This window comes from Haemorhous mexicanus, chromosome 3, assembly GCF_027477595.1.
Source record: "Haemorhous mexicanus isolate bHaeMex1 chromosome 3, bHaeMex1.pri, whole genome shotgun sequence".
Taxonomy (NCBI): Eukaryota; Metazoa; Chordata; class Aves; order Passeriformes; family Fringillidae; genus Haemorhous; species Haemorhous mexicanus.
In genome coordinates this window covers 71,429,103-71,443,082 of record NC_082343.1, presented here as the reverse complement: position 1 = coordinate 71,443,082, position 13,980 = coordinate 71,429,103, and the positions used below count along the sequence as shown (strand labels likewise).

Genomic DNA, 13,980 nt, shown 5'->3' with positions numbered 1-13,980 from the left:
GAGCACAGAGATAATTTAGAAAAATAGTTTCTTAATTTTTATGCTGGTTTTAGCATTAGAAATTAGATTTAAGAAAATAATATACCCTTTAACAGGGATTTCTTTGGTCTGGTAAGGTGTACAGAATATGCCTGTTACATATGTTCTGTTATCATATATATACACAAGGGAAAGACCTTCCCATTCATACATTAAGGTCCCAATTTTGATGTGCTTCATTTAAACTTTAGTCAGCAAAACAGAAGGTTGAGGAAGTAGTTACTAGCCTTTTACATTTGACACCTTCTATGAAGAACTGAAAAGGGGGTCAAACATTTTCATGTAAAAGGCTTTTCAAGGGGATGCAAAAAAGTGTGCCAGTGGGTTAAGGGTCAGAAATTTGCTTTCACTCTTTGATGTTAGGAAATGGTGACCAATTTTTAACAAACAGCATCTCAACAGACCCTGACTGAGGAATAACTTACACTGTAAAACCACAAAGATGACTGTGCTGCAGACAGAAACAGCACCTCCCACTAATCCAAGGGATGTTCACAGCCAGCCAACCATGTATCTAAGAACAATGTTTTATTTCAAAAGTGCATCATCTGTGCCATGATGTAATGTCAAGATAATTCAAAACTTTTAACTGCAAAACCATACTAACTTGAATTAATAATGAAATGCACCACCCTTACTTTTCTTTTTGCCTCTGTGCCTTCATCCTAGCATTTTAAACTAAGCTGCCTTCTTCTCATGTTTGAACTAACAATTTAATTAATTTCAATTAATACAACTCTAAACATTTTAAAGCATCTTGACTGAAATTCTGAGTTCACTTAAAGCAATTGTTATTTTCTGCAGTGCTTTAATAGATCAGGCTTTCAACATTCTTTCTTAACAAAAGTATTGAAGGTTATCAAAATACTTTATTTTCCCACTTAAATTTCTACTCCTCAGTATATCATTAAATGAAGATCCTGTATTATATGATTTCAGCCTTCTGCTATGCATTATATACATTATCTAGCTTGCAACATTACACTAAAATTACTGTGCTAAGCTTGACAAAAGAGGTACAATAGATTTAATACAGGGAGTGGTAATAAATCCAGATGCCCTAAGTAGTCCTTTCACGCAGCAAAATATTATTTCAAACAGCAAAATCCTGTAAAAGAACTTAATCCTTAATTTACAGAACTTCACATCCAATAATTTGGAAATTCCAGGTTTATGGTTCTATATGAAAACTTGCACTTAAAATGTGTAGATTCCTGAAGACAGGATTCATCAAGACTGAAATCTTATCAATCATTTTAACCCCAGAGCACAAGAATTTGACTTTTGCCAGCAGCAGTACCTTGAGAACTAAACCCCAACATTATATTGCTTTTGCAAGGATTTTCAGTGACTGCCTTCTCAAAGACTCCTCTCCCCCCAACCCATGAATCCTATACACCACATTGTCATCAGCAATTCTTTAACTCCTCACTTGTGTCTCCAAGTCTACTGCTCCATAAACCAGACGATCTACTACATTAGCGAGCAGTAGGGCAGCTAACTTCCTTGGGAGCAGAGAGTGATGGTTGCATGAATGCAGAATAGAGTGACAGTTCCACCTTCTTTCTCCTCTCAGTTCCTCCAGAACCTGGAGCCTCAGGTGGTTTCATTTCAGGTGCTCCAGCCTCAGGTGGTTTGATTTCAGGGCAAGGAATTGGGTCAGTGGGACAAGCACTTAGTTCTGGCATGGAAAGGGTGTTACAGGCGTGCTTTTTTCTTAATCCTAAATCTTTAGATGGTTGGAGATGGCAGAGGAACATTAAGAGAACTCCAGCACCTCCAAGATTTAGTAAAGAACATACTGCTACTTTTGTTTCAGCAACAGCCATGCTTATACCTCCAAGGGTCCAAAAGGTACTCTGGCAAGCTGTCAAGCTCTTTGTGGAAACAAGGGAAAAAAGAAGAATGGCCTTTCAGTGACAACTCTTCAAACACCTGAGGAATGTAATGGGTGACAAAAGGGAGCTTTGGAGCTTCAGTGCTACTTCCCACTACCAAGTATCAAACTGCAGCAAGTAAAGGAAGTATGAAAACTTATTGCAAAGGTCACAAATCTCTCTTATACTGCAAAGTATTAGGCAGGTCTAATACAGAAACTTTTACTATTTCCTCCTAAAATGATGACAGAATAAAGAACAGGCAGGATTAGCCACTGTTAGGCAAAACAGTATTTACAAAACTTTTCAGGAAATATGCACAGCTCTGCATTTCATAAAATCATGTGAAAAAATATACTGACAATAGCAAATAAGAAAGCAGTACATATTCTTTGAAATTACATCTGTGAAGAATGCTTTCTTGGACTGTTCCAATTCACAAGCCATGACAGTCTTTTCTAGATGTTATCAATGCTTTTGATGCCTACTTTATTTCAGTCAATGGAGAGGAATGCACATGAAGAAACCTTGCTTCCCAGACCACTGGAGAAGCTTCTTTGTCCTTCCAAACAGAGTGTTTTACTTTACAATATCTTAACATGTCTGTTACTAAGGTTTTCAGCCTTACAGCTATTTCTAGTAAGGCATTGACAGTAACTCCAAAGTAATTATAAGCAACTCCATTGGATAATACATGAAACAAACTGGTGTGAAGAGTAATTCTGCTGTCAATCACAGTAACTGACAAGAAGTCAACTTGTGAAGCAATCGCACCTGTCCTGAAAACCAGTCATTCTACTCAATCAGTGCTGTAACGTTGAAAGTTTCAGTTGATATTGCTGAAGTAATTATGCTTGATGATCAAACTGAAGGATCAGCTAAAACAACTCCTCTGCACCAGAAGTATGCATCTTGTTAGGATGGTAGGCATTTGGTTTTTAGCCAAAACCAACTTTTAGGAGCCAGCTTTTCAGAATTGGTAGCAAAAAGTGCACATTAAAAGCTACTCATTACTGTACAGCGTAGGGACGGTAACATGTTTATGGAACCAACTTTCATGAGAAAAACTCCTGTCTTACTTCCCTAAGTAATCTTTCTTTTAAAAAAAAAAAATCTAATTTTTTTTTTAAACTGAGTTCATGGCATATGTTGCTCAGGAAGATTAGAGAATCAACGTGCAGCTGCAAAACTCATCTGTCTGGTAAAGGGCAAAGTCAGTGAGATCCTAGGGAAGAAAAAGCTTGCCCATGTGAGTCCCCATGGTTATTAGCAGCTTGGAAGAACACAAAGCTGATACGTGGAGGGAAAAACAGAAGGGAAGAAGACATGGAACTAAAACTATGACCAGTACGGAGGATTTTTGGCCCACAAATCATTGATGATTCTTGATGTACATGGGATTAAGTGTAGACAGATTTTTGAAGGCACCTCTTGCTCAAAAGTGGGTTTTTATCACAGAGCTATTGCTATAGAGGATATTCTTCTTTATAAGCATTTTTATATTATTTTTCCTGCTCTAAAATAAGCCATATACAAATTGTCACAAAAGTCACAGTAATCATCATGCAGCAGCAAATCTGTCAAAATACTAAACAAAATGGCAAAACCATCCAGTATGTCCCTTCATAAGTGTTGCAAGGGGAGAGAGTCATAAGAATAGAAAAAGTATTGGTTGACCACATGTGGAAGTTTACAGGTTAATTTATCAAGCAATCCAAATCAGGACAATTAGCAGATTGTAGTTGTGCTGAAGATTTAGCGGTTTTGTTTTCCTTTTCTTGATTTTTTGTTTTTAATGTCCAGAATGCATAAATTTCTCAAGTTAATTGCAGATGCTAAGTGACATCCCAGGTTCTCAGACAAATAATCCATTCATTGAGGTAACAAAACAATTTACAGCACACTTGTACTGGAGTTCCCTATTATCTTTAACTGACTTTATCTCCAAGACAATACCATTTAGTGTCCTCATTTTATACATAATGAAACAACACCTGGGATGGAATAAATTAAATGTGGCCAACTACATACAACCCTTGGGACTGAATCAGTATTTAAAACCAAGTCTTTTGAGACCCAGCTTGCTGTCCTAAGGAATGAAACTTAGTCTGCCCCACATTACAGTACGTCCATTGGTTTTACACCAGCAGAGACCGGTCAGACCCACAGCACTGTTCTCATTCTTCTGACTATTAAACTACTACACACCTCTCAGACTCTTCAGAGTTGACAATGACCACCAGCTAATTTCCAGACTTAACATATTTGAGAAGCAAGATTAATAGAGCAGTTAGAAGAAGGAAGAAATTAAAGCACAAAACAGTAAATATATTAAAGTGTGCAACAGCCCTGCGGATGATACTCCTTGAGTTGCTGTCAGCATCCCATGCTTCCCAAAATATAGCTTTAAAATGTTCTATTAGGTGATCTAATAATCCTTTACATAACTTTACATTTCTTAGATTATTGTAGTAGAAAACACCTTCTATTTTTTAATAAAAAAAGCTTGTATAGTATTTTAGACATATCTTGCTATTTTAGAGAGCAAGAAGAAAAAACAGCAGTAAATCATTCAGTACCTGCAATAACTAGATAAGAGAGCAACAATTAATCCTTGGTATTAAAATATTTTGCCTCACAGAAAAAGCATAAGAACAACTTTGATAATCAAAATTAAGAAAGTTTATCACATGCCAAAACAAGTTTACCACAAAATATCATCTGAATCCAATTACCCCTCATGTTGTATAACATTTCCCAGGGCATGAACAAGGCTTCCTTCTTGGTGCAGCCTGAGATTTTCTTTTCAGTGCGCATAAATGAATATTTTCTAAACCTCTCTAATTTACTTTATTTTTCTAGTTTTTCCACAACCCCTTCCTCAAATCACAACCTCCCACAAACAAAAACGTAGATTCCTATGCAGTAATCAAATCCTGACTGACTATGGATTTGTTCTTCTTAATTATTTCCCATGGATGCTTAAAAGCAGTCCCCTGCTCCTGTAGCTCCACAGACAACAGGTGGGAACCTCCGCTTTCCTTTTTTCTGAAGAGTTTTCAGTCTTCTGGCTGATCCCACCTGTAATTTCTGGTTTACCAGATTTTCCAGATAGGTCCTATTTTTTTTTCCTTCCAACCCTCCCAGAACATGAGACCAAAAGAGTTTCAGGCATCAGTCCAAGATTTCCAGAGGCCCCACAGGCTGGCCAGCATGCCAACAATCTGTGCATGCACAGTAGGGACATCTGATGCACCCGGAATGTGTGGGACTCACTGCATAGGCAATATGGAACACATATGCATATATTTCCATCCTAAATCCTACATAATACACCCCAGATATTACCCTCTCGTATATTCCTGCATGAGGTCAAATGCAATTGTTGAAACTCTGATGGATCCCAGCATTCGTTATAAATGCATTCCTTCTGACACAACAAATATTTGCCTGTGACATTTGCTTTCAAAGGCATTTTGGTATCTGCTTATACCTTTCACACATTTCCAGCTTCTATAACTGCATGCTACTCTGGAAACAGAATGAGGTGACTGTTAACTACCCAGGCTTTGAATTACAGTTTCTCTACACCTAAGTCTCATTTGGGCTGGTAAATGCAGTTACCACAGGGCCATTACTGACATTTCTGCTGACCTATAATTTAGACACGTGCAAAAAGGCACCTAAGAAATGGAGATTTCTCAGGTTTCCAGATTTATTTTTTCACAACAAACATGCCCATCCTTTTTTTTTTGTTCAGGACAGTGTTTTAGCCTTGCTTAATGGGTGGCTGAATGATCACTTTAAAGAATTCTTATGTCAACAAAATCCAAACCATCTAAAGTACTATAAGTCATCTGATGCCATTTATCAAGCATGCTATTGCTTTAATTAAGGCAAGTGGTAAAGAGAGGTAAGATAAGAGGCTTGTTTGATAGCACTGATAACTATACAAGCTGCGGCTTGATAAAAACAAGTCATAATTATGTTATTACCTTGATATGCTACAAGATGCCCCAGAATGAATCACATTGGAGACTGCCACATGTTTTCCTAAAAACCTATGATGAAAGAGTTCTTACTATTTGCTTTACCTACTAAAACATTCTTTTCTAATCTGATGTTCCCAGAGTGAAAAAACCCACTCTGATTAATGTCTCCTTTCAAGCTCAAAGTCAGCTTAACTTTTCCTTCATTTTACCGTAGTCATTTCCTTTAGTTTCCTTAAAACTAAACTACAGAAGTTTTTGCCCATACATGAAAGGAGCACTGTACCTTGCCACTTACTTCAACCTTGTTTTTCAAGTATTTTGAGTATTTTTAAGTATTTTCTGTTGTGCTGGACTTTCTGGTTGTTCAGTAATTTTATTAATGCTTCCATGATCGCAAGCAATTTACATTTTTGCAGCTACTTGGTTTCACCTGAAGCTTGTTCAAGTTATTTTTATTTGCAGGTTTTACGTCTTTGCTAAAGTATTAAGACCCGATGAACACAGAGAAACATATTCTGGTTTTGAATTTTGATGCAGAAAATGTAGGAAACCTTCACAGGTTACAGTGAATTTAGTACAAATTCATATTGCAGTAATGGAATAGAGAATGAACTTTGGCTTCCACAACACCATTTTCCCAATTCATCTGGTAAGTTACTTACCTGTAACTATGGTACCAGGTATTACATGTGTAATATTATGTATTAATAATAATGTTAATAAATTTAATCTTAATGTTTTATTAAATTTACTTTTCAATATTAATATTGCTTTTATTAACAAGTAGGGTTTACATTACAAACATTCACAATTCAGGAAATGAAATATTACTCTCCATGAAACCCTAACACAGGCTTTTTATTATCCTTTTAACATGCAGAAAGTAAAAGCTATCTCTGTTTTTCAACATCTGATTTCTACATCTCTTAAAACATTATGTTATATATAGGATGAACAACTATCTATTCTGAAAGGAAATAAATTAAAATTAATTAGTAGGAAGAGACCAACTAAATAAAGGACAAATATCACTGAAAAGTCACCCCAAAAAATAATAAAATATGCTTATGTACTGTTTTATGTAATATATAGCACGTTCTAAACAGAATGTATTTACTCCAATTTTCCCTCAAAGTTAAACCCATAAAATGTAACTAAGATCAGGTCCAGAAATCAAAGACAAAAATCCTGAACAAGTCAAAAGTCAAATTCTAATTTCAGTCTTTGATCTTGTATGAGAATTATTTACATGCAAACAAGCACACCTAAAGGCATTATTACAAGAATAAAACCAAATTGGACACTATAGCAGACAGTGTCCAGGATATTTTGAATGCACTGCTAATAATTAAATTATATGTGAAACAAAGATAAGGAAGAAAGATTACAAAAAATAGATTTAAAATAAAGTTAAATCAAGACAAAGTCAGTAAAAACCTAAGCAAACATCTGAATCATGTAGCAACTCTTGGACAATTTTGCAAAAGAGAACTGATGACAATGATTTCCTAGTAAATTCAAAGAAAAATATTTCTCACGATGACAAAACTGAAAGAGAAAACTCTGCTTTTAGCCTTATCTTATTTGTATTTAGTAATCAACAGAAGTTATGTATTATCCAAAAGATACGGGAAAATAGCTATGGAAAACAGGTAGCTATACTAAATAATCTTTTTTTTCCTCTCATAATTTGCTATATCTAATCACCTTTCTTCTAAATTATTATTTCCAACTCCAGAGCAATTAAATGAGAATCTTACTTAATTTCTGAGCTCTTACTAAAAGCAACACATTAGACTTCCTGAGAATTGTGCAATATTAAGAAATATAAGAATTTTATTTCTTGCACATAGATTTAAGAGAGAGTTTTAAGAGTTGCATCTTTTGCCAAAATCATTAGCATTCGAATTAAACTCTCACTAGCACGCTTAGCTCATGAAAATGGCCTTTAAGTGCACATAGTGCTAGAAGCAAAACACAAATCTGGACTCAATGAACTGCATGAACATCATCACTACTGTCATTTTGTTACTCACTTCTTTTTCCTTAAAGCTGCACACAGATCAGCTCCATGTGCCTTTTTTCTTTTCTCTTCTCTTCAATCACATGCTCCTCTAATCCTTCAGTCAGCCTACAAATCTCAACTTGCAACTCTGCTTGTTTTCATTTCCGTATTTTTTATTTTGCTGCCCAAAGAATTTTGAGTGCCCTCAGCACTCACACTGCATGCCAGGTACTATGGAACCATTCACACCCCTCCTGGGTGACTCACTGGTGTGATACTAGAAATAAAAGCCTCAGAAATAATAAACTACTAGCAAAACCAGATCTCTCCAAAGTACCATCATCCCCTGAAGTTTCATAGGAACTTCTTGCCTGTGTTTTAGTATAGACTAGAGATCCCTCAGGGCAAGAACCAAGTTATTTATGACATAATTAAACAAACAACAGCATTATACTAATTCATCCTTCAAAGAGATACCCTGAGATAGTGGTACATATCACTCACCCAAATCTCCAAACAATATGCCATCTATCAAAACCAGGTAGCTGTCAGCTGAGGTAACTTCCCTGTACCACACACGCAGGACACTCAGTAATCTGGTCCATTCACATCAGTGTTTTCCACTATGAACACAGGGCAATTTAAGCACCTAATTTGCAGGTGTTTGAGGCAATTCTCTTGGTATTTTCCTTCCTTCTTTAAGGAAACACAGAGTTAATAGTCAGCAGCCCAGTCTGCATAGTGGCAAATGCTCAGCAGGTCCTAAGAGTCTGCTCCTGTCACCATGGGATTGTGGCAGAACCATGAAGGGGACAGGGCCATTACCAGGCTCCATCCCCAGCTCCCACTGGAGCAGATGCCCTGGAATGCCTCTGTCTCCGGTGAGGCAGAGCTCCAGAGGGAGGGTGCTACCACACAGGAGTCAGTCTGCAGGGTGACACTGGCCTCACACTGGGAGAGACACCCTGGTTGGGGCACTGGGACATCAGTAAAAGGAGCAGTTGGAGGAGGTGAACAGACCATGGGGCATCATGGAGAACAAACAGTACATAAACACGGTCACTTCAGGGATGCCAAAAAGATTTCTAGTGCACTTGGGGGTAAACTGCATGTTTCATCCCTCAGATCTGCTGCTGAGGAAGAAGGAAGAACCTGGTTGGGGATATGATAATCAATAGCAGCCTTGGCTGTAACAACCACAAAACAGTGGAGTAACAAAGGCAAGAAGCAGAGGTAACCAGCATGGTTAGAAGCTGGAGAACCTGCTCCAGGAGAGGATAATGAGGGACATGGGCTTCTACAGGCTGAAGAGGAATCTAAGAGCAGCCCCAGCAGAACCTACACAGAGGTGACTATGATGATGGAGCTAGGCTCTTACAATGGCATACAACAGGAGAGGGAGAGATTATCGGCATGAACCAAAACAAAAAGCTGTAATTAATAAAAAAAAATTCTTTGCTATGAGGATGATTTTGCAGTGGAACAGGTTAACCAGAGAGGGTGTGAAATCTTTGTTCTTAGAGGTTTTCAAGATGCTGCTGGAAAAACTCGTCAACAGAGCAGGCAGAATTCATAGTGGGCATTGTTTTGAACAGGAGGATGAACAAGAAACCTCCCAGGGTCCCTTTTGACCTGACTGAATCTGTCTCCAGTTATTATTTTTCTTTGGACCAGGTTTTTGCTTTTGAAAGGGACCAGATTTTCCTCACTTCTGATACTTCAGCTTTTGCTGCAGAGTTCTCCTAGAGTACACAAATAAATTCCTGCACTGAAGGATTCCAAATGAAAGTGGAAAAGCAATAAAGAAATGGGAAATGCAAGTCTACATCAAAAAGTGAGGTGTCGGTTCATTCATTCTCCAAACCTTTTGCTGTATATGGTAGCTGAATAAACAGGAGTTATTTAAAAAATAAAAAATAAAAAAACCCACAGTGAGCCTTAAAAGTGCTGGTTTACCCAAGAAAACACTCAAACCGAGATGCCAGTACAACACAGTTTTTTGTAACTCTCTGAACAAAGGCCCACAGAGCATCTCCAAAAACTTCTGCAACAGAAAAATGCCTGCCAAGAAAGCCGCCTCTGTACTCATAGGAACAATTTAATACTACTGACAGAGAGGCACTGTTTCCTTTGCAGTTCAATATATAAGCCAACCATGCCTCCCATGCACCTCAATGCTTTAACTCTCCAAACAGCTGGGCACTGAGGCTGATTGTGCTTCTGGAACTTACCAGGGCAGAAAAGAACCTGGCTACCAGCATTTCCTGAACGTGGAGCTTTGTAAGTCATCAGGAGGAAATGGTCTGCAGATCATGCACAGCACAGGAGTCCAGCCTTCTACTTATCAAGACACACATTTCATAGAAGCATCTGGACATGAAACACCCTACAAGAATGCCACAGCTCTTTCCCTTTCCAAGGTTTATAATATTACAAGATTTCTAAGTCAATATTAAGAAAACATATAAACCAATTCAAAGGATATTTTTGTTTTAAAAACAAAACAAATCAGATATTTAAAATGTCTAAGTTAAATTGAAATATAAAAGCACAGTCCTCAAAAAGTTTTAATCTTGATTAATCCTTTATGGATGGGATCATCTGCAACCACTTCAGTGCCAAAACCCCAAAACTAGCAGGTCAGCTGACCATGCTCTCTATTATAAGGTTCCTGCCCTTATAGTACTTGCAGGCAAATGTCTTTCTTACAGGACAACTCACCAATGGCCTTTGTGTAATGTCTGGCCCCAAGTAACAGCTCTGGAGCTCTGTACCAGAATGTTACCACAACTGGATCCAAGTCTGCCAATGGCTTCAAAGGTGAGTTAAACAATCTTGCAAAACCCATATCAGCTGGGGAATGGGGAGAAAAACAGAGGTTATTTAAATTCTAATACAAATAAATCAAAATTCAATAGTATTGTCAAAAACAATTACAACAACAGCTCAAAAACATTAAAAATTACAAATAAAAGTTTCTAACAAAACAAAAACTACTTACAACAATACTGGACCAAATTTTTCTAAGGCTAAATTCCATTTAGTTCATTCCTAAAACTATGAAGGATAACATCTGACGTGCTTTGATCGTGGTATTGTAAAACTTTAAATAACACAGATGTCTGTTCATTTTTTAAAACTGTAACAGAAACTTGGTTAACTAAAGTCAACAGTAGTAGGTCTCTAATGTACCTTTTCTCCTTTATTTTTATACATGCTTACAAAAATGTGAGTCCTTGTGACTGCTATATATTTACCCAAAGTGCAAAATTAAAATGACTGCAGTGTAGATTGTTTTTGCACTCTTTTTCAAGGCATGCCTCCTACATGATTTGGAGGAATGAGCTCCAGAGTCAGTCAGTGTGCACTGTTACAGAGGTATATTTTAAAACTAAGCATTCATTCTATGCAACTCAAAAATTCTCCTTAGAATGAGCCTGGTAAGCAACAGTAAGAAATTCTGGATGGGAAAGCACAAAATCTGGTGTATTGCCAAACCCACACATTTTAAACACAATTCAAATCTGAAACTTTTCTTTCACACAAACTTCAATATTGCCACATGTAATATTCACATCACTTAAACTGAGAAGGGAATTAGATTTTGGATAAAGACCATCACAGTTACATGTTACTCACCAAATAACTTTTGCATAGCAAACCTTTGGATCTCTACAAACATATGCAGTAGTGTTGTTTATATAAAAATAAAAATAAGAAACCAAAGAGTTTATAAGTAACAATGCTAACTTATGCTAACTAATCATAGTAGAAGTCAAAAGAACCCTGGTCATCACCACTGTTCTCTGTTCTTATAACTCTTTTGTTTCATATAGATGTTTTTATGTCTCATCTAATACCCTTGGCAAGTTTAGAAAAGCCTAATAATATATTTGGAATTTCTTAAGTCTGTAAAGTCAGTGAATGAGATTTAAAATTGAACTAGAGGTTGTAGATACATACACTCAAAGAACACTGAAGATCTGTTTCTATCTTACACAAAAGATGCATTTTTTTATTACAGTAATCTCTTAGCTGCACAATTAAATTTTCTCAAAACATTTACCTATTTTGACTCTTCCTCTTTCAGGACCTTCACCCATTACCAGAATGTTTGCTGGTTTCTGGAAAACAAAAGCAGACTTTTTAGCTGATCAACCTTTGATGATTATTTTTGAGAAGAATATAATTACATACATTTATTTAATAATGAAAACATCTCTAGAAACACTCTTAGAAGTCTAAAATTACCATACCTTTATCTTGCTGACTTTTAGTTTTTATCTCTAGTTACCAATTTTACAATTAGATAACAGAAATATACTTTGACATTTCACGGTAAGAAATGCCATCTTTAAGTAAATGTGCATTTCTCTTGTTACAAGAATAATTCTATTCACTGGAGACATTTTCTTCTAAAGGAACGTTTTATATTAGCTTAACTTTTATGCTCCATATCAATAATCTGGCAAGAACCACTTTTGCTGGTGTAACTTATTTAAAGTGATGCCAAATCTTGGTATACAAATGCATAGTTGAGAGCCACTTTTGTTTTCATCCTATATAACTACATTTTTAGAGCTGTGCTTGTTTTTAGTGTATGAATGATAAAAATCACATGGGCAAAAGCACTTTTTTCCCACAAAGTTGATTTTGTGCTATGAGAATTCTCTTGAAACAGGAGTATTCACAAACAGCTACATCCCAAAAGCTTTTGACAGTGCAGACAGCAGCTTTACAAGTAGAACAAAACCTTTACAGGCATTTTTTTGCAATCTATTTGTTTGCAACCAACTGTTTGTGAACACCACATAAAATCTACACATGACATCACAGCAATTGTTCTGCAATAAGGATCTAGGTTCCCTCAAACATCAATAGTCATTCCTTGGAAGCTTTCGTCCTATTGTGTTAACAGCTGTAAAAAGTAAACAAGATTGAAAACATCAAGTGATTTGAATGAAGAGATGCATAACAAAGCTTCAAAGCAGAATTTTTTGAATGTTCATCCAAACAATAATTACATTTAAATCCTTAATGCCTGCAGAGGGGTCTGCTCAAGCAGGATTTGTTCAAGAGTCTGAAAAAGATGTCCAGAAAACCAATGTCAGAATCTCACTTAAATTATCAGTTCCTTGCTATTTACCTGAAATCAGACACTCAAACTAGGGTTACTAATTTGACTCAAAATTACATGCCTTTAGCTTTTTTGAAAAAGGGAACAAACAAACAGATAAAGCACTCTACTTCACCTATTCTTTCTCCTTCCCCCAGGAAGCCGTTCTTCCCATCCCATACCCAGTGCTAACTTTGTTTTTCCCGTGGCTCCAACCACTGCTTCTCTTTGCAGATGCCTCTTTTATTCTTCCTTTTTTAATCGGTAATTCTCAACACCATCACTGACTTTTAATTCCCCAACATATACTGGAACCATTCAAGAGGCAATATGCAATCCCCTCTTGGAAAACACAAGCGACTTCAATTGACCTAGAGCAAACACTCACCCGAAAATCTAGGAAAGAGAAAGATGATGCTTGCTCTTCTCTAATATTTAATGACAATAAAATCAACACCTCAAGGCAATTGTTGAACTTTGGTTGTACATTTATGTATTACCCTGAAATGAATATTCCAGAGAACAGAATAATCACTTTCTGCATACTCTGTAACCAGGCAGCAAGAGACGCATGCAAGTTCACACCACATTTTACCTCTGTTAGAAATCATATGGATTCAATTGTCCTAACCAAGGGAGCAAAACTCCGGTTTTCTTGATGAACTTCTTCCAAAACTTTTGCCTAGCAACTTGGATTCAGAATTGAGTATGATGAGTTTGCTGGATTGATGTGCCAAAACCAAATGTGCTGGGACCTGCCTTTGGGTCACAACAATCCCATGCAGTGCTGCAGGCCGAGGAAAAGTGGCTGGGAAGCTGCAGCTGCAGGCATTGGAACAGGCTGCCCAAGAAACTGGTACAATCACCATCCCTGGAAGTGTTCAAAAAGTGCAAAAGGATTTGTGCTTGCGGGCATGGTTCAGTTCTACACATGGTGGTGTGAGGTTAATG

At 36.9% G+C, this 13,980-nt stretch overlaps 1 protein-coding gene across 5 annotated transcripts in view; it reads right to left on the bottom strand.

Moving 5' to 3' along the window:
• CDK19 (cyclin dependent kinase 19) overlaps positions 1-13,980 on the bottom strand; it is a 120,377-nt gene that overhangs the window by 24,046 nt on the left and 82,351 nt on the right. For all 5 annotated transcript variants that reach the window (XM_059842291.1, XM_059842295.1, XM_059842294.1 and 2 more), the window contains 2 exons: positions 11,980-12,037; positions 10,635-10,766 (listed from right to left, as the gene is read on the bottom strand). In XM_059842291.1, the coding sequence (XP_059698274.1) occupies positions 10,635-10,766; positions 11,980-12,037 (190 nt within the window). The remainder of the gene's footprint in view (positions 1-10,634; positions 10,767-11,979; positions 12,038-13,980) is intronic.